The sequence below is a fragment of the Polistes fuscatus genome, unplaced genomic scaffold (genome assembly GCF_010416935.1).
Source record: "Polistes fuscatus isolate 324 unplaced genomic scaffold, CU_Pfus_HIC Scaffold1, whole genome shotgun sequence".
NCBI classification, from domain to species: domain Eukaryota; kingdom Metazoa; phylum Arthropoda; class Insecta; order Hymenoptera; family Vespidae; genus Polistes; species Polistes fuscatus.
The window spans coordinates 2,440,363-2,466,146 of record NW_025112997.1 but is presented as its reverse complement, the minus strand read 5'-3'; the positions used below and the strand labels follow the sequence as shown (position 1 = coordinate 2,466,146).

Below are 25,784 nucleotides of genomic sequence, written 5' to 3'. Positions count from 1 at the left end.
AATTATTTAATAAACTTCTTATTATATATACAGAGGTATGCTGTGTATATTTCCTGCGTTATAACGGAGAGAACAAATTGTTCATAATTTTATTTTTAATTATTTAGCTTTTTCAGACGCTACAAGAGATCCTTCGTGTTTTACAACGCGTTAGAATATTCAAGCTTTTTTTAATCTGTATATTATATAAATATATTTACGCATATGTGTGTGTGTGTGTTGTATGTATTTTTGTCGTATATGTAATAATAATTATAATAATAATAATAAAAAATAATAATAATAATAATAATAATAATAATAAAACAATAAATTTATATATATATATAATATAAAAGTATAATTATACAACATGAGATAATATTTCTAATATCTCATTTCAAAGATAATTTTCAATATTATCATTTAGATGGTTGTTTTGTTTTTAAACACTTATTATAACGTTTACCGATAATGTTCATATTTTTTTTCTTTTTTACCCCGTTTTATACTTTCGTATTTGCGTAGAAACTCTTAAAACGACAAATTAATCGAACACACATAAACATTTTCTATAATTTTCTATAATCGAGAAGGATTTACTCTAGTTATTTATATTTATACGTATTATTAATAATAATTGAGATTAATTGTATAATTTAATTATATTATGGAGAGAGAGGGTTGAAGAGGAGGATAGAGGGAAGGTGAGTCAGGAAGATGGGAATGATTTTTTTTATTGTGGATTCTATTAAAAGTATTTTTATAGATAATCCGCTACGTTTGGCATTCGCCTGATATGCGCGTGATATTCTTGGCCGCAGACAATGCGATCACAATAGTTTTTCGCGATATGTAATAATAAGATATAATATATTAATATATATATATATATATATGTGTGTACAATGAGTTTCACATAAGTATTTGTACGAATTTGAATTAAAATTATAAGTAAAAGAATACAAATATGCATTTTTTTACTGTGCAAATAATTTTTCAATCTCATTGTATTATAATATATATTTATATATTGATATATATGTTAATTATACTATATTTTCTCTAATATAACATTGCACTCTTTGTCTTCTTATAATTAATAGTTATTTTCTTTTCTCTTTTTTTTTTTTTTTGTAATTTTTTTCGTTTTTTTTTTTCTTATGTAGTATATGCTGTACAGAAATGTGTGCATATTATAATAAACGTTAGCAGATAATGTTAAATATGCATACGTATTTATATATATGAGTGTGTGTGTGTTTACGTGTTCGTTATATGTTTTTGTTTCGTTCTTTATTTTTTAAACTTTGAATATACTTAAACAAAACTTCGTTAGAAAGATTGAACATAATATTAATGAGATCGCATAACAGAATTATTATTCTTCTCGCGACAACACACTGCAATATAATTTATATATATTATATATAGTTTTTTTTTTTTAGTTTTACTATCTTTTCTTAATTCTTTTTTTCTTTCTTTTTCCTAAAATCCAACTTCTTGTAAAGTATTATTTGTGTGAAGTATATGTAAAATTATTAATAAATTTTTCTCTTTTTTTTTTTTCATTGCAGTTTCGTCTCATCGCTGTGTCTACTCGTTTATAAATATTTATTTATGTATAAATATTTAATCATCTTTGGTATATATATATAAACATATATCACATAAAACATATAAATTATTATAATTAACAATTAGTAGGATTGAGAGGACCGAACGTGCGTAAACAAAATATACAAGTTGTAATGCACTCGATTAACCTAATTAACTATAATTACATGTGTATTGTACATATATGTGTGTGTATGTGCGTATTCGTGTTTTTTTTTATATTGTTTTTTTTTTCTTTTTAAAATTTTTATAATTAAATACAACGAGTCTCGTCGATCGAAAATTTTCAATTCATACGATCACCTTTGCAATATTTTTTCGAATTATTTTCAAAATGTATTTTTCATTACAGATGATAAAAAGAAATAAATTTTTGTTTGCAATCGAGATTGATACATCGGATCCATTGAAAATTTTTCACAATCGATCGTGAGATTTTTCGCGTCGCGAACGTGGGGTAGAGGAGGAGAAGGGGGAGGGATGAGCTGTAGAGATTAGGATAACTATTATCTTCTTTCCCTTATGTGTTCTTTTTTTTCTAATTTTTTAAATTTTTTAACACTAAACGTACCACGACAATCGGTAAAAATCGAATTGTTTGAAATGTTAACACGAAAATTATCCTCTCGATCGAATGAAAATTATTATTTAAATTATTGTATATATATGTACATATATCAATTGTTGAATTTAAAAAAAATATGACGATGATTAATATTCTTCTTTTTCTTTTTTTCTTTTATTTTAATTCACGCGCTGACCAAACGAATGTTTCATTTGACGTGTAATTTGATCAGTAAGATGAAACATTTGATATGTGTGTGTATGTGTTAGGATAAAAATGAAATAAATTATATATTATAAATAAATTATAATTAATATAATATTATTATATATAATTATATAAATAAATTATAATTAAATATTGTGTTGGTAGGTTTAGTGTTATAAAACGTATAGAGAGATAGGATATAGAAATGTAGTAATAGATTAGTTAGATTATAAGACACGATAGAGATAAAGGATAGAAAGAGATAGTGCTACTCGTCGACGTAAGATCATCGTTGCTCCTTATTATAGCATAATGGAGAACATGATCGAGATTTATCGACCTATCTAAGAATTGGACAAGAGTTTACTGTGCGGGAGCCAATATATAAATGATTGGCCACGTGTTTTTAAAAGTGTCGCTGACAATTAACGTGTCATTCGCGCGCGCGCGTTTACAATTTTTTTTTATTTATTTCTTTCTTTTCTTTTCTTTTCTTTTGCTTCTTTAAGTGTGCCAGTAATAATTTATGACAGTTAACTATAATTACAAATTTTTATTATTACGAAGTAAATGATCAAATTAATTTGTTTTTCTTACAATTTTTTTTATTAATTTTTAGTTTTCTGTCGTAATTTACCAGCACATTTGACAGTATATTATTATTATTATTAGTAGTAGTAATAGTAGTATTAATATTATTATTATTATTATTATTATTATTACTATATAGTATTATTATTATTATTATTATTATTATTATTATAATTATTATACTATGCGTTTCGCAACTTAAATCTATTTACGTGTACGGTATGATTTAAAAGTTTTTACGTTGAGAGCCAAATTTTCTTAGGACGATTGAAAAAATTAATTTATAAAATTATTCCTTTGTTAAAACTAGTAATTAGGCTTGTAAATTTGTATAATTATCAGAAAAGGATTGATATTCGATTCGAACAAAAGTTTCGTGTACAAATGTTAAATGAAATTAGTTATTAAATCATTGGAGAATTTTTAGCTAAAACTTTGTAAAAACTTTTATAATCTATCCACGTTTATATGTATGCATATTTCTTTCTAAACAGAATTCTATTTCAAAATATTTCCCTCTCGAATATATATATATATATAAATATTTGTATATATAATATAATATAATATAATATAATATAATATAATATAATATAATAATAATTCGCATAATTTTTCGTAACAATAATTAACAATTATAACAGTCTAAGTTATTAACAATAACAACGAAGATACATACATTTTACTTTTCAAACATAAATTTGTGTATACCAAAAAAAAAGAAAAGAAAAAAAGGAAAAGAATAATTATTATCTTCTAAATTTGTTTTTTTTTTTCGTTAAACACGCGCAAAAGTTTTCTTTTCATTCCGTAATACAAAATTTTGAAAACAAAGCAGCGAAACTCCCGCGAATGGCACGTTTTTTAGGAAGCGATGAATGAGCTAAAAGTTTTTTGACAACAACAACAACAACAACGACAACAACAATAACCGATCGATCGCTATATTGCCTACTACACGCAAACGAGTCTACACCCTTTTCTTCTTTATTTTTATTTTATTTTTTAAATAATTTTTTTTCTTTAATTTATATATATATATAAACGCACACGGTTTCTTTCTATTTTTATTTTTTTATTATGTTTTATTATATTTTTAACTCAACTTCTTTTTTTTCTCTTCCTTTTTTCTTTTTTCCTTTTTTTTCTTTTAACTATTCTTAATTTTAGTCGCGAGTAACAACACCGTATAGAAGATATGTATTTATGTATGTAACTATGTATGTGTTAGTGTGAATATTCGTATATTTTTGCTTTTGATAGGGATTAGTTCAATTTAATTAATTTTTTCCAAATCCTTTCTCTCTCTCTCTTTCTCTTTCTTCTCTTATTTTTTAAAACAAAATGAGATAATAAAATAATAATATTAATAGTGCCGTAATATATTAGAATGAAAGAGAGAAAGTGAAAGAGAGAGATGTGTGTGTATGTATGTATGTATGTATGTATGTATGTGTGTACATGACTTAAAATTTACGACAGCATTCGATGAGATTTTTTCTTTCATTTTGTTTTGTTTTAAGATTATATAATAAACCATCGATAATACTAACAATTGTGCGAGAGCTTTGAGTTGTTTTTTTTTCTTTTTTTCTTTTTTAATATTTCATATATATATATCATTTTATTTTTAATCATTCATATAATAATAATATAATTTTTTGTTGTTTAGCTATAGAAACACAACGCGCGATAGGATCTCTATTTGATGATAATTTATGCATTTTATTTATATAAAATACAGGATGTTATTTCCCCCCCCAAAAGTTTCTAAATTATTTTGCAAAATGTTAAAAAATCAATTATTATTCTATATGATGATTAATGAGTAGTTATATGAATAATCGGTGACATTTTGTTTTGTTTCAAGCATATAATTAGATTTGCATTAATTATAATTTGAAACGTTAAAATAATATCAACGAGTTCTCGCGAATGGATAATTAATTGTTAAACAAATTATTTCCAAACTTTTGGGTACACTTAAAATGTTTACTCTTTTTTTTTGGGGGGGGGTTAGGGAGAGAGGGCTAACATTCTGCATTTTCTATATGTGTTTGTTATTTTTTCTTTTTTTCTTTTTTTGCAATAAATGATAAATATTTGAATCGTTCTATGAATTGATCAATGTGATCTAATAACTTTTCGTTGTTCTATACTTTCTTTCTTTCTTTCTTTCTGTTCTCGTGTTTAACATTTTAGGCAAACGATATATATATATATATATATGTATATATATTTTGTTGTTGTTAATAATAATTTAAATATAAGTATTTATCTTTGGTTAATAGAATTCTTCAACATAGTTGCCATGTCACGTAACGCTTGTTCTAATGTTTGAGCGAAACGTAATGAATTAGTTTGACCGTCACTGTGAAAGGCCGAAATTATAAATATAAATTTATTCTTTTGCATGTTGTAACAGCATCCGTAACCATCTGGAACAACTGGACCATATCCAATAAAGGCATTTGTATTTTTTGTGGTCACCTGTTGAAATAACAAAAGATTATTAGTTTATTACAAATACAAAAATCATTATATTATAATATCTTCATTTATTACGAATTGTTTTATTAATTATTTTAATATGAACGTTTTGATATTATTCAATTATTTTCAATAGATTATCATAATAATATAATTAGAGTATAATTATTTTTATGAAAAAGAAAAGAAAAAAAGTAAGAATGAAAAATGAAAAATGAAAAATGAAAGAAAAAAAGGGGATAGAGAGTTTCTTTGAACAATTTAAATGGTAGACTTTAAATTTATGGTACTACGACCCTTCTTATTCGTTCCTTTAGAATAGAATCAGGCTTGCAACGTCACTTCCGACAACTGCCAACTCGAGACGTGGATTGTTTCCGGTAGTTCAATGGAACCGGAAAAGCCCCTAGCAATTACCTTTGTTAACCAAATTGGATCTTCAAAAGTAACGATTCAACAAAAGCGAATTGAAACAAAAAAATTATTCTTCTTTTTTTTTTCTTTTTCCTTTTTTCCTTTGTACAATTTGTTCATCCGGCTTTCTTTTTATTGTTTTATTTAAAAGCAAGTAAAAAATCTTTTTCATTTGCCGCGCATCCCGTGGAAAGTCATATTTTTATTATGATTTTAAATCGTAAATGCTATCAATAATATCCTTCGTGGCAAATTTTTCAAGGTTTCTTCTTCTTCTTCTCTATTTCTTTGAATAATTGCAAGTTTAAGACTACGAAATGTAATATCTTATGTTTCTTTCTGGATCTTTATAGGTGAAATCGAGAATCTTGATTAATATATCCTCGTAAAAGCGTAAATAGTATAATTTATGAATCTCATTGGCGTCTATGCATTCATTGCAATTTATTTACAAAATCTAATAATATATAATATAATTATTATATTATATTATTTATACAAATTTTTATAATTGCTATATAATAAATATAGCAAAATATTTTACACGCTAAAGAATTTATTGTGATTATTTTAAATTAAAAACAATAATCGTAGGGTGAAAGGAAAAACAAAAATTAATAAATAGATCTCTACGTTTAGTTTCTTTTCGTAATTCAATAATTTCTTTTCTTTTTTTTTCTACAAATTACACTTAAATAATAACAACAACTCTAAGAAAATTTCAAGTAAATCAAATATCACTTTCTTTTTTTTTTTATTCATTTTTTAATACGACTCAAAAAAATTTCATCTATTGAATTCAATTACGAATTGAACAACTTTTGTAACGATCTGTAGATCTGTAGATTACAAATAATATTATTAATTAATTATATGTTATATATATATATATTGATTAGTATAATAGATTAGTATGAAATAATTTAGTAAAGAAGGTAATATGAAATGCAGACGCCAATGGAAAATATTAGAACGTAGAGTAGGATGCAGATAAATGATCGATTATGATTATGACTGACCTGCGAAGTCGAGAGTGCAAAATGATTAATAATCCTGTAAGCCTCGTCCGTAAAGATGTCCGGGATTGGTTCTCCGGCCTCTTTAGCAGCATAACGGAGTCCCATCAAATGGTTGTCGATTCCTCGTCCGGTTATATTGTCGTTCATTTCTTTAGTTTGCCTTTGTACAGCCAAATCGAACAATTCCTTTATTCTGTCAGGCTACAAACATTTATTTTCTAATTAGAATTCAAACGTAATCAAACATTAGCACAAACAACATTCAATTACATTATTATTTATTTTTTAAAAACTATTCGATTGGTTCGTAATTAATGTTGAAATTTGTTTTCAATATAAAACTACACAAATATTATAAAAATTATGAAAAATGTGTGTCGACATTATTATTAATGTAAACTTATTAGTAAAGTCAATAATTCCCCTCCCCCTTCGTAGTATAAAATTAGAGATAAATTTTAACACTGCATAGTACAATTTTTTTTATTTTTCTTCCCCTCGAGGTTAACTCAATGGCGTAAAGTTTTATATCGAAGTTAGAATAAGGAATAATAATAAAGGAAAAAAAAATATATTATCTATGATAATTATCTGGGTCAAATGAATAAAAAGTAAAAATAAAAATATAAATAAAAATAGAAATAAATATCGTTACGCATATGATTATGGAATATTATTATATTACTTGGTTTCGTTTAAAAAGCAAATATCTTTTGTTCAACAGTATATACACAATATCCAGCTAAATAAGATATCGTCTGAAATAACAAAGAAATAAACGAGAAATAACAGTTCTGTAACATCGAACGAGGGAAGAAGGCTCGAAAGGAAAACAAACGGAAAAAATCCCCTTAAAAGCATCCCGCAAACACTCGATCGGGTACGAAAAGAGCGAGGTAAGATCTAATTGATTGTCTTTTCCTCTTTCTCGAATAAACAAGAGAGGAAAAAACGTACAAAAAACAAAATAGACTACTACTTTTCCCTATTCAGTGATTCTTTCTAATTAATCCGATACTATTTTACGCGTAAACATTTGTAATAATTAAAACAAAACAATTTCTCACTCTCATATTATCTCAATTGAAATTATTAGCTTAATAATGTGTTAGAATAAATGATTCGATATTAAACAAAAAAAAAAGAAGAAAAGAAGGAGAAGAAGTTAAGAAAACAAAAAAAACTAATCATTGTTAGCATAGAAATGTGTTGTTAAGTTTCAGTTACACTGTAAATGGTGAACTGAACTCTTTTAGAGCCTTCGTCTTGAATGTTGTTTAGTTGATTTGTCGATTGGCTTTCTGGATCTCCTTGACACATGGCCTTGGCCCAAGCTAATGCTTCTGGACTGGCTGCTCTTATAACGTCCACTCTTCCTTGTGCAAATCGACGAATACCAGCACTTTCATAAGTTGCCACTAATCTACCATGCAATCTAAAAGATTATTACAAAAGATTTTAGTAAGATTTTCAAATGAATTTTCTTCTTTTTTTTATCTTTTCTCTCATGATCAATTAATATTCCAAATAAAATATTTCAAATAATTCAATAAGTAAATAAATAAATGTAGTTTCTAAAATATATTACCTAAAGTATGTTAATTGTAATGCCAATTGTATGTAAACGTCTGGACTTATTTTGCAAGATTTAACAAATTCCTTCGAATAATCCATAAAATTCATAACGCACAAATCCAAATCTTCGACGAGTCTAAACAATTGTAATAGACGAATTAATTTGTTTACAGAGCGGATTATTAACAAACAAAAAAAACAAACAAGTTATAAAATAAATGACTCACGAATCGAAATTACTCATGGCTTCTCTGATATCGTTCAAACTGGATTCCGTAAGTATCCATTCGAGTTTTTCCGGAGCTGGCAAATGAGATGGTACTAAATTTTCTTCTATAGGTGGCATAGAATCGACCTTTTGTGTTATATCCTCGATTGCGTTTAAAATAGCCGGTGCTTCGCCAGCTGAATGTTCATAACAGGCACCCCATAAACCGTCCTTTCAAATTAACAAAACACACATAAAAATTGATATCAATGGGATGTTTAATAATTTTCATTATTTTCAAAAATTAAATGATATAATAATGATGATTATTACTTTTCCAAGGATCAATTGAACGGTTTGATCGAACCAACGATTGGCAGCAAAATGTCGAGAACCACCACCATGAATAACGTGATGTAAAACATTGGCTAAATCACGATCACCAATCCATCGATCATTCTTTCTATATGGATTGTTAAACGTTCCTGGTAAAATGTCATCGTCAATGCAAACGATACACATGCATCTTTCCAACAATTCTATGTTGTGACGATTACGTTCGTCTGTAAGTGAGAAGAAAATAAATTAAAAAAACAAAAATCATTATCCATCGTAAGTATTTAAACACACACACACACACACTCAACATTTACGTATTTATTTATGAAAGAAAATAATACGAAATTTTCTACATTACTTTTCATCAATTCCTCTCTTGCTTTAGCCCAAACCGGTCTTTTGCCAGTTGTCAAAATTCCTACAGGTGGTGTAGTAGGACTTGCTTTAGTTTCCATGATTTTTAATATTTGTTGTATTAATTCGCTTTCAGTTATTCGTCCTCGATCCGACGCTCTAACAGGAACACTATAAAACTACAAAAAAAAAAAAGAAAAGAAAAAGAAAAAAGAAGAAATTAATTAATCATACCAACAAAATATGTTTCATCCAAAATGAAAGAAAATTTGTATTACCTGATTATGATGTGCGATAATAATATGATCACCCGAAGTAGCCCTGTCAAAAATGATTTGTTCGTCAACGTTTATACCAGGTCGTCGATAAATTCGAAACATTTGATAATGCTGAGCCATGCATAATGATTGCATAGATTTTCCATCCTTCGATTTAACCTTATCGATTTCCAATTCGGACCTATCAAAGATATAATAATACCGTACGTTTTATAAACAATTGGATAAAAACATATAAATATTTTGTTTCTTTTCTTTTTTTTTTTAAATTACATTTCGTGCCGATCAGGTATACAAGAAAGAATAGTGGAGTGTGAGTTCAAAAAAAAAAAAAAAGGGGGGAGAAGGGATGAGAGTTCATTTTAGCAAAGGCAGAGAATGAAAAGGGACTGTGATCCCTTTTCTACGCGTTCCTGTCATCTTTATGCTCCTATTCTATGGGATCTTAGAAACCGGATTTCCTTCATTCCTTCCTTCCTTCCTTCCTTCTTTTTTTAACAAGATAAAAAAATAAAAAAGAAAGATAAAGAGAGTAAGGACGTGGCCCTTCTCTCTAAATTGATTTCAGTGTGGCTTCTCTTTTTGTCCTCAACTAAATCAGTAGCACGAACGATTCCACGAAGGCATTCATCCTTTAGGTGGTTCATCCTTCCTTCAGTCTTTTTTCTTGAAGATTCGAGTAAGCGACTACGAACACGAAGAGGACGAGGAGGAGGAGGAGGAGGGGGAGGAGGAAGAGGTGGAGGACTTAGCTTAGCTCAGCTTCAACCTTCCCTTTCCATTTTCACAAAGGATAGAAAGTATCTTTTAGGTACTTGTATTCCAAAGGACGTGTTCTCGCATCGGTGGAATTGAAATAAGTTCAATTCTCAAGACTTCAATTGTTCAGAATGAAGGCATCGAACGAACGAACACGAACGAACGATTTTCTTTCTTGATCGTTGAGATAAAGGACTGTTTGAAGGAATAGAATATTTGATTTGAAGAAAATCAATGACTCAAAGAATCTATAGTTGTGCATGCTAGGATTACAAATATTGAATAATTGAAAAAACTTTTTTTCTACAGTGTTTGTAACAGAATAGGAATTTTGGTTTTTGTTTGATTATCTTTTTCTTTTTTTTTTGTTTACCTGTCCAGCAGTTCCTGATAATTTAATAGCTCTGTTATAAATCTTCCAAGAAATATTGCTGCATCTTGTTGATTGGTAAATTGTTTTCCTTCTAATACTATACCAGGATTACTATTTATTGGTAAAGCCAATGGAACGGATAGGTACATGTCGTGCAACCACCAATCGGTAGCCTGAAAATATTATATTCGTTTATTAATTACATATAATTATTATTTACACATTCTCAGTGATAATAATATTGAATTATTATTTACTTGTTACCTTCCCTCTTTGGAATTTTATTTAATGCAATAGCTTAACAAGATATTTTCGCGAGGGTTTTCACAGAAGGTTTCACAGGAGGGTGTATTAGGGAATTAAAGGACCATGCAATTTCGTCGTTTATAATCCGCATTTAATGACGCGTCCAAAGCTTCGATCATCCTTCACGTTTTTTATTTTTACGATGAACAAACAATCTATTTAATTAGAAATTCTTTTTTTCGCTATAAGATAAGAGATTAGAAAATTTATTATAGCGTATATATTTTATTTCTATAGAAATTTCTTATCAGGATGATTACTTTGATCATAATAAAATAATGTCATTAAAATGTAATGTTAATTTCATAGAAAGTTGATAATTATTTTTTTATTATCTATTGCCTGATAATATATAAATAAAACAATAAAACTGTATCTATGGGACAATAGTTAAATAATTATTTAAATTATTTTTGTTTCGCGCGTATAGGAAATAGCTCGGTCGGTAACATGGGAATCCAAGAAAACTGTGTTTATTTTTAGAATAAGTTCGTAGAAAAAAATAAAAGAAAGAAAAAAGAAATGATTTCCTCTGTGGAATCCGCGTATAGACTTCCGCAGTAACGCGGACGTTTTATAATTGTAATAACTTGACTGTATGATATGCACGTGTTAGGGTAAGCTTTTTTTCCAAACTATTCTGGGTCATATTGCAAGCGAACTCTCGACGTTTCTATACAAGTTTCACGAAGTCGTCTCCATGTCGATATAACGGATTAGGTTTGCTTTCAAATGGTCTATAGATAGCGAGCAGGAGCTACATTCAATGCGTTCTTGAAAGCCGTTTCTTCCTATATATTCGTAATATTATCGCTTGAAGTCTTTACCCGATTTAAATTTCCCTCCCTCGTCTCTGATTCGTCCGTTTTATTTCTATCCTAGATTAAAATTATTTTCAATTTTAATTTATCATATTAATTATACTAATGCCATGTGGTGATCATCCATTATTATTTATATTAATTAATTCATTTACTCAATAATTATTTTATTTCCTCCGTTAATGATATGTAACTAGATTTTTATAAATGTGTTAAGAAATTTTTTAGGTTATCTCGTTCGATTTTTCGGATATCACGATTGATAAATAATAAAGTAACATTTTTACTGTCCTTTAGTGCATATTTCTTTTCAGTTGATCGTCCGTTATCGCGATATGAATTTTTCATAGTTTAATATCATTTTTCAGTGGCAGGAAAGAATATCGAGTAGCGATCAAAGTGATAAACGTGCGAAGAATAATCGAGAAAAGTAGTTCGATGCTTTACTGAAATTTCCTAGTAAGTATCTTACAATTAAAATCTCGAGATTACATATTTCTTTTATTATTTTATTTTCTCAACTTAAAAATTATTTGCCTTTTTAATTAAAAATCTTTGAACGAAATTAATCGAATTTAAGATCATCGAGAAAATTTATTGTACTATTGGGGCAAATAATTATGAAGATTGTCATTGAAAAAAATGTCAGCCAACAAAATGGCGCAGCAGAAGAAAAGGCCATTTTGTTATATTCTTTTGTTTCTTTTCGTTTGTAATGTTGAATAAGTCGTTGTTCTGATGTCGTCGTGCGTTTATGTAAAATTTCCAATTACGCAAATAACGTGCGAACTGTACTCTCGTTGTTGTTGCATTTTAACGCAATGAGAAACGCAAATCTCGTTCTCGAAATGATGGGTACTTCGGTAACACGAAATGAAACTAAACGAAAAGAGAAAGAAGAAGAAGAGGAGCAAGAAACGTAACACGATTGGTCAATATTTTACCACTCGACTCTACTTGATTTTATTTAAGATGTACCAGTAACTCCTACCTAACGACGGTTAATCTTTTGTCCTTATTTTTTTACCACTTTGTTTCTAGTGTCGAATTGCATCATGTAGTTAGGCGCACGTGCATCTGCACTTCGCAACCTCCGCACACGAGATCTTCACTTAACTTACTTTTTTTCTTTTCTTTTCTTTTTAAAAAGACCTCATCTGTATTTTACTCGCGTGCGCGCGTATGAAATTACTCAGAGATCGAGAAGATACCTATTTGTGTATGTAAGTATTTATATAAACATATGTAAGCAAACAAATACGATAATCATCGTTTCGCACGCATAACTACCAGCAAACTCGTACAGTTTCATTTTCTTTTTTTTTTCTTTTCTTTTCTTTCAGTCATGTTCTTTTCACTTTCATCATGTACCTACAACGAAGATCACCGTTAATGTTCCAAGAACGAGATCAATCAATCGTTTGAAATTTCGTGCCATATTTTACCAATAAATTCCTGCATTACCGATCGAGCAAGTTTTTAATATTTTTTTTTCTTTTTTCTCATCCTCTTTAATTTTATATTTATATTCGAACAGTTGGTAATTTTATTATTAATAATAAATATGATTATTTATATAATTTTTTGTTTAGTGGAAATTACGAGAACACATAGTATAAGAAAGTTATTCTAAATATGGCGTATTAAGGTTACATGCATATTCCTTTTGGGCCAAGGATAGCACTCTCCCGTTCTTTATATTTACCGAAAAAAATGAGATTGATCGTATCAAAAAATTGCATCGTATAGGAGAAACCTGGTGGTAACGGTGTGTTGCACACGTAAACTATGCGGTGGGAGTTTGAATGCATTTTCGAACGTTCGCCTGTCAAGCGGACTAGTTTGAAGCTTTCAGAATCCATTAGGCAAGATGATTGCGTGCTAAATCATAAACCCTATTTCTCTCTCATGCGGGATCGAATAAAGATTATAATCAATACAAATTTATAATCTTTCGATTTTTTATCACGGCAGAATTCTATTCACCTAATTATGTTGTGTATGTTGCAAAAGAAAAAAAAAAGAATAGAAAAAGAAGATGCCACTATATATTCTCTTTTATTATTTATATTTTTCATTTAATACTTATGGTAATTATTTATGTTATTTTCAGGGATATCAAATGAGGGATATTAATAAGATCCAAGAAGATGTTGTTGGAAATAATGTAGATAATTAAAACAATACTGAAGCAGTATAAGTAATCAGCCGGTAATAGTAGGTGTAGTAGCAGCAGCAGCCATAGAAGCAGGTGTTCACATAATAAGTTACCTCATGGGAGATGATAGAGTATCAATAAATTACTTGGCATGCCGATCTATCCTCCTGTAGATATTGCAAAACTGATGAGCGTCTAGTTTTCCAGAGATTTAATGATCATACTATTGGTTTCATGCAACTAACTTGATGTATCATTATTAGAGACAAGTCTCGTGGATGTAGTATATAGAAATTATTTGAATTAATCTCGACGCGTGTATCGCATTTTTTTATCTCTTTTTTTTCCTTTTCTTTTTTGTTGATCTATAGAATGTGTCAAAAGTTTTTACAGATAATTTTAACAAATGAATTACTTCCTACGGTAACTTTTTCTCGCGTAAATCGTAAAACCGTAAGCTTGACTTTTTAAATTAAAATAAATCTTCAAAAGAGAAACAAACAAACACAAACAAAGTTTTAACGAAGTGGATTTTATTTTTTTTAAATTATTTGAAAAAACTTTTGATCAATCCTGTAGAGATAGATTAGACAAATCATCTATGATATAACGAGGAGTGTTACACATATTACATAAAAAGAAAAAAAATGAAATACGATCATTTAAGAAACGTTTTATTAAACGATCTTTAAAATCGTCACGATTTATGTATTCCTATTTTGTCTTTTTTATTATTTTTCTATCGTTCAGATTTCTTAACGATCACATCGGTACAAAACAGGTCGGTGGATTTAACTTTTAGACTGTTTAGAGTCAGTAATAGTAGAGTAATAATATATATACTACTACTCCAGAGTAAGTGACGGCAATTTAACGATCCTAAGTTGAAATTACCGAATGACTCGTCTATTCGTTTAGTCTCGTATCGTATCGTCGTGTTATTTCGCGATCAGATTTCTTAGGAAATTCTCATGGCGCAATAAATATGTACATGTAAATGCGTTCGAACGTTTAAACGATGGGATTTGCGTGTCGAAAGCGTCAGGCGTATTTTTTATGGGGGAAAAAAAAAAGTTAAAATCGTATTGACGAAAGTAAATTAACAAAAATTACGACTAATAAGATTTTCTTTTTCGATTTTGCATTATTATTATTATTATTATTATTATTATTATTATGGGGTTATTAAAGTCGGAGCGTTGGATTATTGTATTAAAATTATTATAAGTATTTTTTTTGTATTTTTTCTCTCAACTTCGAGACAAACTCGAAGTGAGTTACAAACGCAAAAGAAACATTTCCAAAGGTTGCTACAAAAGAAATTACAAAATTATCCAATAACACGCATTAAATCGTAAAATTTTGATTAACGTATTAGATAGATAATCCGATAGAAATTAGACATTACCAAACTCTCCGGAGAATCGTTTCGGAGTTTGGTAGAGTCTTCAGATAATTGAACAATTAGCAAGAGTGAAGGAATCGAGTAGAGGCTAGGGCCCGTGGAACGAGAGACATCAACTAAGCCAGTTCGAAGTTTGCTTGGTGTCACGTTACGGAGATTTCAACAGAAGCCTGAACACGATGCCGTTGCAAGTTTCCATCTACTACATTCCCTGTTTCTCTCGGTCTCACTTATCTGTCTATCCTTCTGTCTGTTCCTATCCGAACCAAGTAGTCATCCCTCGACATATCTATCCCTTTCTCTCATCCTCTCGGTATTTATATTTCCCTCTCTCTCTCTCTTGCTATCACTGATCTATTTCTATCTTTATCTATCTAACTATATCAGTATCTCAGTCTATCTTTCAGTTCTCTCTCCCTCTCTCTCTCTTCGTCAGGCGCAAACTCGACCTTATCGACCACCCCAGCCAGAGGCAGCCACGAACTAACGCTGGCAACTAGCAACGTTTGTATATCTTTCACTCGTTCAATGTATTTCGTCATTGTTCGAATACACGCCGAAAGGTGCCGCGAGGGCAAGCAAGCAAGCAAGCAACACACCAGAGTGTGGTTCTGACAGGGGCTGGGTTTGCAGTATCTATCGGTTCGAACTCTCCATTGACCCTCTATGATCCAACATCTACTCTTGTTCTCTCTTTTTCATTATTTTACTCTTTTCATCGTCAGTACTTTAGGGGCTAATGAAGTATCGTTGAAGGAAACTCGACACCCACATCATCCTTCCTTCCCTCCCCCTTTTTCCTACGGAGATTTCAATTATCGATTCTTTTTTTTTTGTTTCTTTTTTTTTTACCAATAGTATTGGTTCATAGATCTATCGATCTAAACGTTGGAATAATTTTAGGAATTACGTTGAATTTATTCTCGAGTTAAATTTGTTTTGCTAAATTTTACTAAATTTTTTACAACTGAACAATCTTTTTTTCCTCCCCCTTAATTGTAATTGTTATCACGTATCTAAACGTTGGAATAATTTTATGAAATATGTAACAATTAATTCTCAAGTTAAATTTGTTTACAAATGAAATAGTTTAAATATTAATATCAGATTAAAATTGTTTAATTAATTTAAATAAGATATACTAAATATTTGAAAACTGAAAAATCTTTTTCCCCTTAATTATAAATGTCATCACGTATCTCGTTCGTTATATTTTAACGAATTACAAACAAATATTTTTTGACTATGATCGAAATCCCATTAGGGATTGCTCGGTAAAAGACGATCGATCAGTTTCTGATGAGCCACGGAGTAACAACAAGTCCGACACACTGATTGCGGAGACCTCGACGAGGAGAGTTCGACGGTGTTACACGAGATACCAAGGGATATATTCGTTGATCCACGATGAAAAACAGGATTCGAAAAGTTTCTCCTATCATTGGCAGTTTTTGGATTAACTTCGACGATCCCAAAGAGATCCCACCTATCCTTATATTTTTTTTCTTCTTTTTTTTTCCATACACACGTCCTGAACCAATATCACATCATCCAACTACGATTTTCTAGTAAACACAAATTTATTTATTTATTTATTTATTCTTTTTGCATTGTTTTGTTTATTTTAACGTATCAACTCGAGCGATTAAATTCAATTGGATCAATTAAAGAAAATTCTTAATAAATAACTCGAATCGATTCGCTACAAAAGTAAACCCTGTGTATTTTCTTTATCTTTCTCACATACAAATATACACTTTTGATCTCGTTTATTGAAAATTCGATCTCCGATTGGCCCACTTTTATATAAAGAGAGTCAGCTTTAAATAATTCATTGTACTTGGTCTTCTCTCTCTCTCTCTCTCTCTCTCTATCTATCTTTCTCTCTCCTTGTGGTTTACCAATGGTTCCTGTAATTCTCGTTGCAGGTTATCGATCGACCTTCCTTATATATAACGATTGAGTATTCGCATATTTGAATCTGGTGGTTTCATTTTCGGAAATATACCGTCGATGATCCGTTATAATATTGATGATACAAATTATTATTTTATTATTATTATTATTATTATTATTATTATTATTATTATTATTATTTATTATGTATATTTCAATATTATTCGATAAAGGATGAATAATTCGTTTTAATTAATTATTAATAATATAATATTTATTTATTTATCTATATATTGAAAATTTGTCAATCAATGTCAGGTGTATATAACCGTTGGGTTGGGAAAATTATACATTCATTTGAATTCCTCGAGAAAATGTCATCTTATCGTTGACAGTTCGAGACTAACGTTGAAGAAAGTTAAATTGCGAATTAGAAGTTTGGAAACATGCAGGTATACATCAAATTCGAGTAAGAGAGAACTTATGAAAGATTGAATTCCTATCTTATGATAATTTATGTGTAGAAAGTTATCTGAATCGATGATCAGTAATATAATAAATTTTAATTTGCAAATTTTTCAATTAAAAAATAATATATAACGTTGAATTATTATATTATCGGTTATACATATATTAATTCTTCTTATATTTTGTTAATAGATTAATAAAATAAAACCACGAGTCGTTGTATATGTATGATATAAAGGTCATTAAATAATAAGAATCATATTTAACTAATTTATATTTTCTACAACAAGATAAAGTAAAGTCTCCGTACGAATGGTTTGACCTAAATTACATAAAAAAGAACATAAATTTTGGTATCGTTCGATGAAACATTTACTAGGTATATGAGATATCATATGATTTATTCCTATTGATCCAAAAAAAGAAAAAAAATCAACGTTGGAAAAAAGATGTTTGATCGGTGGGATAAAAATTTGATAGATAAGAAAAAATGTAGAGGAAATTTCAGGTGAGAGAGAAAGATATAGAGGAGGGGAGGGGTAATTTAAAATAAAGGGGATGATGATATCTGTCACATAAGACAAATTGAGAAAGAGAAAGAGAAAAAGAGTACAGGTATCCCTCATACAACACGTCATCCTATAACACGATTCATAAATTGCGAAAAACCTTTGTACTTTTACATAACTGTATACCACGATTTTGTTAAACATATTTAAAAATCAAATGGCCTTAAAATAATATATATTTCAATATTATTCGATATATAAAGGATGAATAATTCGTTTTAATGAATTATTAATATAATATAATATTTATTTATCTATATATTGAGAAAATTTGTCAATCAATATCAGGTGTATATAAGCGTTGGGTTGGGGTGGGGAAAAAAATACAAAAAAGTGAAAGAAATAAGGAATTTTGGATGTCATATGACACGGTATTTTGTAATATTATTCGATATATAAAGAATGAATAATTCGTTTTAATGAATTATTAATATAATATAATATTTATTTATCTATACATTGAAAACTTGTCAATGAATGTCAGGTGTATATAAGCGTTGGGTTGGGGTGAGAAAAAAAATAAAAAAAAGTGAAAGAAATAAGGAATTTTGGATGTCATATAACAGGGTATTTTGTAGGGACTTATCAACCGTGTTATAGAAGGGTTACCTGTACTCGATTTTCATTCGATCGATTCTTTCAGCTGGTCGTAACCTCTAGTAGGTCCGGCCTTTAGGACGAGGTCGTGGTAACACAGATAGCCTCGGTCTCACCTTACCTGTACGCGATGACGTACCACCCTGCTGGTGGCGGCTGCTTGCCTTTGGCTGTTCTCTCCTGTAATCGTTACCTTGGATTCTGCGCACTTTAACGTGTCTGCCTAGAATATACACACCTTTGCACCTTTCTCTTTCTCTTTCTTTCTATTTTTTTTTCCCCCTACTATTACCTAGTGTATGTGTGTGTGTGTTGTCTCTAGTTTGTTTTTTATATATACTTATAGATACGTATATATTTCTTTTTTTCACTTTTTCTCGTATCATGTCACCTAGTGTTTCTATTTTTTATCGTTTACAGTATATATATATGTATGTATACATGTGTGTGTGTGTGTGTGTGTATGTGCATCATATTGGTTGGATGTGTATATGTATGTACGTGTACGTGCATTATTGCCTTTCGTCATTCCATGCAAGAATATTCACCTTCTGTTCTTCTATTATATGGTTCGATAGTTTTTCTTCTATTCTCTCTCACCGTGTTCCGTTCCGTTCCGTTTTATTCTATTCTATTTTCTATTCCTTCTTTTTCTAGAGATACTGCAATAGTATGGTATTGTAGAAAAGAAAACTGGACCATGTGTATAGACTATCTAAATCTTGATATAACCGGTATATGATGAAGTTATATGAGTGTATTTTTCTCAAGGGTCCTAAAAATGAACGTTATTTTTCCTTTTTGTTATTTCGAGCTTGTATTGTCTATGCGAATGTGAATTTAGAGATGCGGATGAGGGTTAAGAGTTCACAGGTAAACTCTCATCGATCCGCTGGTCCAGCCTAGTCCGTTCAGCTTCTCTTTACTTCTGTGTATTTCTATGGGTTATATAAATCAATTTATAAATTGACTCGTTTAAACAATTTTTCAACAAATAATATTGAATTAATTAGTTTTTACTCGATGTGTACGTACAGAAGGTGTCTCTGTTGAGATAATTAATAACTAAATTAATTTTATTAAAATAATTAAAACCGATAATACCTATACTGATAGATACAATTCAATATGATACTGTATTTTTCGTTTGAAAGAATGTAATATGTATTAAATAGTTCAGATATATGTTATCGTTAAAACTCGAAAGTTATTAATCTGCACATTACCTAGCTAATCTGCAGATTAACTGATTTATTCCATTAACGGTGGGGAATCAAGAGTTTTTCGTATTTTATTTAGATAATGTACACATTAACGGTTTCCGTATCGATAAGTATCGTTAAAGAAGATGTTCTTGTTGTAGAAATATCTTTACGTTAAACGACAATGAAATAATTTCTTGGTACTGGCCAACTTAATTTGTTGATTGATTCTTTAGATATCGAAAGAAATAAATAAAAATAAGATTACGTTAATTTAAACGTACAGAAACGTTGCCGTTGTTCCAACAAAGATTTTATTTTTACTTTAATCAAGTGCCTAGTAAGTAATGTGCAGATTATCTAGGTAAAGAAATGAAACTTTAACGGATTACCCTAGTTAATCTGCACATTACCTAGACAATATGTAGAATAACTGTAAATAACGTAAATAATTTGTTTCTTTTTTCTTTTTTTATTATTTTTCTTTTTCCTTTTTAATTTTAGACTTCATAGGATTCTCGCGATGTGCAATCTCGCTCGTTGATCCATTGGGAAAATTTCATTTCCATCTTGTTTCCGGTCGATGTCGAGTTTCAGAACACATTCACATCAGAACGTTCACGGTAGACGACGACGACGACGAGAACGAGAACGACGAGAACGACAACGACCCTTCTTCAAGGACGAAGGGAGCGAGTCAGGATAGAATTAAAGGTTAATCCCGCGGGGTATGCGTATTCGAGGAGGGTCAAATTTCTCCTCCCCCTCTTTTACTCTCCTCTACTCTTCTTCTCTTTTCTCTCGTGACTCGTGTTCTCCGTCAAAAAAAAAAAGAAAAAAATAAAAATAAAATAAAAAGACGTTCAGCTTGTATTTTTCCACCCCCTCCTCCTCTATCTTCTTCTTCTTCTTCTTCTTCTTTGTTTTGTTTTCCCTTATCTCGAGAAACTCAAAGATACCATAAATATTTGTGTTGTTAAGTGCTCCTCGAATACAAAACTTTTCCTCGTTTTCTCGAAAAATCACCATCTCGTTACGTTCCTTCGCTGTCATATTTCTTCTCAAATCATTCGAAACAAATCCTTTTGATCTCGCGGTATTACATGTCACCAATCATATTGTCAACAGTTTGTAAAATCAACGTATGTATTTTTGTTCGTAAAATCAACACACGATTTCGATCTAATATCATTTCACATTTCAATTACGTTGTTCATTAAATAATACTTCCTTTAAACTTGTATAAATATTATTTTATAAATCAATAAACTCGTTAACATTTTACATAACAAATATAACATTTGAACAATTAATTATATCGAATTATATTTTTATATTTTATTTTGATCGATTCTAGTTTCGTATCAACGTTAACGATAAACGTAATACAGTATCCTAAGCCAACCAGAATGATCCCAAAAGATTATAAGTTTCGGAAGGGCCTCCTGCGTTTCATAGAGACTATAACGCTACCGTGAATCTCCAGGGTCAGATTGGGCTGTGTGTTTCACGTGGGGGATGACGATTTTCCCATTCGCTATCGGATCTATGTTATATCGAAGCCAATTTCACAAACGAGACCTTTTTCGGTTTGATCGTACCTATGTGTTTCTTCCTAGCCTATCGTTTAAAAAGTTTGGGGGGTGGGCTTGGATGGTGGATACTTATTAGAACAAGTTTTCTTTTGTTTTCTTTCGTTGGTTCGATAAAAAGAAAACAACGTGAGAATTATCGAAACAATTGGATTTTGTGGTTGAATACATGCGAAAAAAAACTTTTTTATCATTTTTACGTTTCTTTTTATTATCTTGTACAATATATCTATAGTCAAAGACAATAGGGGTTGGATGGTGAAGGGTGAAGAACCAACCGCGAGAGGGATCTATAGCCCTTTTTTTATTTCTATCTCTCTCTCTTTACTCTCACGGTATCGTCGCAACGATTCCGTAGACAATCCGTAAGGGCTTAGCGCTGTTTCAACAAGGGATTACTAACGCTACCCTAAGCTCTACTGAGAGAGATACCCGATCGTACAAACCCCATACTGGTGACAAACATTTAAATTGCCAAGATTAACGTTACACCTCTCTCGTGCTACTTTATTCCTAATGTTTACTTTTTATTATGATACTTAGATTATTATTTATTGTTTAAAAATATCTTTAACGTTTTTCCCCTTTCCCATTTGTTGTAGAATAATAAATTTTTGTTTGAATCAACGTTATTGTCATTGGACAACACGGTGTGTTAATTTTCGCGTTATTATTATTATTATTATTATTTGAATATTATTACTTCGCGTTATATTTTTGAAATAAATAAATTCGTTTACCATAGAGAGAGAGAGTCTATGCGAATAAAAAAGAAAAAAAAGAACAAAAACAAAGAAAAAGGACGATAGTTTAAGGTTGTTTCTCATCCTAATTGCAAGGATAACCACCAACAAAAGGAACAGTTGATCCCAGTGGAACTTTCGATAGCCTTGTACAAAGTATTTCCCCGGCAGCGTTTTAACGAAGTGGCAGAGTCGAACGACAAAAGGGAGCAAGCAGCAAGCACCACCGTCTCGTTTGACAAAGGACTAAACCTCTCTTCTCTCTCTTCTCCTAGCCCTTTTTTTTATTTTCACCAAACAACAACAAAAAAAAAGAAAGAGGAAGGAAGGAAGGTACGGCCCTTTTTTTTTTATTTCACACACACACACACATATGCGCAAGTGTACACACGTAAAACAGATCACTTGACTATAGTAGAAGGTTATCGATTTACTGGAAAGTTTCGGTTTATCGTCAAGTCCGATCATTCTCAAACACGCCAGGAAAATCTCCACGATCGCTATGGGAACTACTACTACACTAATAAAAAGAGAAAACTTTAGGGATACCCCATATAACACTGTTTTCTATCTATCCCATTTAATTTCGTCTCTTTCTATCTCTTTCATTAGAACGAGAAAATAGTTATCACTTTCTTCTCTATATACCTTTTAACTGTGTACGTGTATCGAATGAGTTTTAGTTCTGTCTGTGTGTTGTATATCTGTGTGCATGTATTGCATACGTTTAATGTGTATATTTGTCTTTATGTGTAAGATGTATACGTGAATATATATATATATATTTAACAGATGTATATATACTGTGTTGTGTATGTATGTGTGTGTGTGTGTGTGTGTGTGCGTAGAGTCTCGAGTATCAAGGAAAAATATTTTCCCCCTTAAATTTCCTCTCGCGTGTGAAAGCTGAAGTCACCTTCCTGAAGGAACGTTCTTCTTTCCTTCCCTTTCTTCCTTATTTCTACCAAGAGCTTGAAAAACTTTTTTCTCTCTCTCTTTTCTGTCTGTCTTCTCTATAAGTCTTTGGAGAGTGTGAGAGAGAGAGAGAGAGAAAGAGAAAGAGACATTCGATGCCCACGGGGATTCCTAAGAAAAGTTGCGTACTTTAGGGGTTGTTCCTCCACGCCTTGGTTTTGCCATTCCCCTTCGAATTTCATACTTCTTTCTGCAAACGCATCTAACTTGCCTTTCTCTACTTGCTGCTGCTTCCTTTTTTCCTGTCTGACCATCACGATATACTTCTCTTACTACTTTACTGCATCTACTCACGCAATATTTTTCCATATGCAATTGCTTTTTTTTTTTTTTGTATTTTTTTAATCGACGCATAATGTATTAATAAAAGAAACGATTACGCGTTATATCGTGTTGTTATAATAAGAGAAATTATTTGTTTTCTATTTCTTTTGGCTAATTATTTATAAAAATTGTTTTAATAATTATTTGAACAATTATTACGTTTTAAATGATACGTCGCATCGTTCTCAACGAACAATTTTAATTCATTATTTCATCTATTAAGATACTAGTGAGCTAATTAATTTGTACGATTTTATAATTGTCAAAAATTAATCGATAGAATGACTAATCTAAGAAATATAAATATAAAAAAAACAAATAAGAAATAATTAATTTGGTATAACGTGTGTTACAGATAAAATGAGATGATACACATGTTGATATATTGATATGATATTTATATTTTGCAGAAAAATATTGTTACCGATAAAAAGACGTTTTAGAAAGTGACAGGGAAGGAAAAAGAGAATGTGTGAGAAAGAGAGAGAGAGAGAGAGAGAGAGAGTTTAAGTGAAGGACAGGAAAAGATACGTTCATTCGATATGGTGCTTTTGACCAAACCATAAACGTTTATTGCCTCTAGTCCTTCCGGTCGTTTCCTGTCTCCTTGAAGTAGGGAGAGAAGAGATACGTCCCTTTTTCGAAAGACCATCGACACACGCCCATTTGCACTTACCCTCTCACCCCCCTTCACCCACACTCACTCTCCCCCTCTCTCTCACACTCTTTCCTTCTTTTTCTATTTCTTTCGCGGTTTTATCGTTTATCTTGCGTGTACTTTCTCGCCTGTGTTAATACTTTTATATATATAATAATTTTTATAATAATATATATAATAATATATATATATATATATATATATATATATATATATATATATAATAAATAAATTTTACATATATATTATATTTTTATATATTTTTTATTTATTTATAATATTATATTTTATATATTTATATTTTATATTTTATATTTATATATATATATTATAGATCTTTATTATCATTTATGTTTGTCCTTTTCTTTTAAATAGATCGTATATTACTATACACGATACCTTTTCTTTCTTTTTATATATGTGGAATATCATAATTAAATTTCATTGTTCTCATCTCGACGATGTTTTAATTCAGGTGGCATTCAGTTTCATTTAATATTTTTTTGGAAGGAATTTAAATCATTTTAAAGGTGAAAGTTTAATGGTTAGGTGTAATGTTTCTGTATTAATTTAATTTAAATTGTTTTAATCTCAACAATATTTTAATTCCAACGGTTATCTTATCTTTTATTCTAATTTATATTCTTATACTTTATTTTAATATATTTTTGTAAATATATATTTCTTGAAGAAACACTCTTTAATCATTTTAAAGGTGAAAGTTTAATGGTTAGGTATAGTATTTCGGTATAATTCAATATAAATTATCTTAATCTCTCTACAATGTCCTAATTTCAGTGGTCATTTAATATTTTATTAAATTCCCTTCTTATTCATGACTATATTGTTTTAATGTTAATGTTTTCATTCAATTAATATTTTAATTATTTATTATAAGTTTTATTATTATTCATAGATAAGATGAAGTAAACGGAATCGGGTGGGTGGGGGTATAGAAAGAAGAGTATTATTCTTAACAATGATCTAATTCCATTAGTTCTTTCATATATTTCGAGGTGAGAGAAATCATAAAGGGTTTTGTAGAGTGTGTATAGTCCAAAGGATGGAATAGGAGTGAAGGGGTGAAGGGTGGAAGGGTTCTACCAGTCCAAGCAGTAAGCTCGATGGGTTTTGTCAGTGGGAGAAAGAGCTTTAAGCTCGACAACAGAGAAAGAGAGTGAATTGTGCCGGTGGTAAGCTAATATTACGGTGCCCCGCGGCGAACTGGAAAATTTCATTGAAACTTCCATTATTCATTCGCGAAACAGAGCTTTTCGAACGACCCTGTCTATTTCTTTTCTC

At 29.9% G+C, this 25,784-nt stretch overlaps 1 protein-coding gene across 2 annotated transcripts in view; it reads right to left on the bottom strand.

The window, feature by feature from the left end:
* Positions 1–4,465: 4,465 nt before the first annotated feature.
* The window catches only part of LOC122513656 (vesicular acetylcholine transporter), a 65,922-nt gene continuing 44,603 nt past the window's right edge, over positions 4,466–25,784 (bottom strand). Inside the window, exons 5-13 of one of the 2 annotated variants that reach the window (XM_043630074.1) lie at positions 10,769–10,941; positions 9,637–9,817; positions 9,363–9,537; positions 8,999–9,228; positions 8,685–8,896; positions 8,471–8,593; positions 8,110–8,317; positions 6,883–7,083; positions 4,466–5,449 (exon numbers count right to left, since the gene is read on the bottom strand). In XM_043630074.1, the coding sequence (XP_043486009.1) occupies positions 5,234–5,449; positions 6,883–7,083; positions 8,110–8,317; positions 8,471–8,593; positions 8,685–8,896; positions 8,999–9,228; positions 9,363–9,537; positions 9,637–9,817; positions 10,769–10,941 (1,719 nt within the window). In that variant the 3' untranslated portion in view covers positions 4,466–5,233. The remainder of the gene's footprint in view (positions 5,450–6,882; positions 7,084–8,109; positions 8,318–8,470; positions 8,594–8,684; positions 8,897–8,998; positions 9,229–9,362; positions 9,538–9,636; positions 9,818–10,768; positions 10,942–25,784) is intronic. The other variant, XM_043630082.1, reaches the window with a different exon arrangement.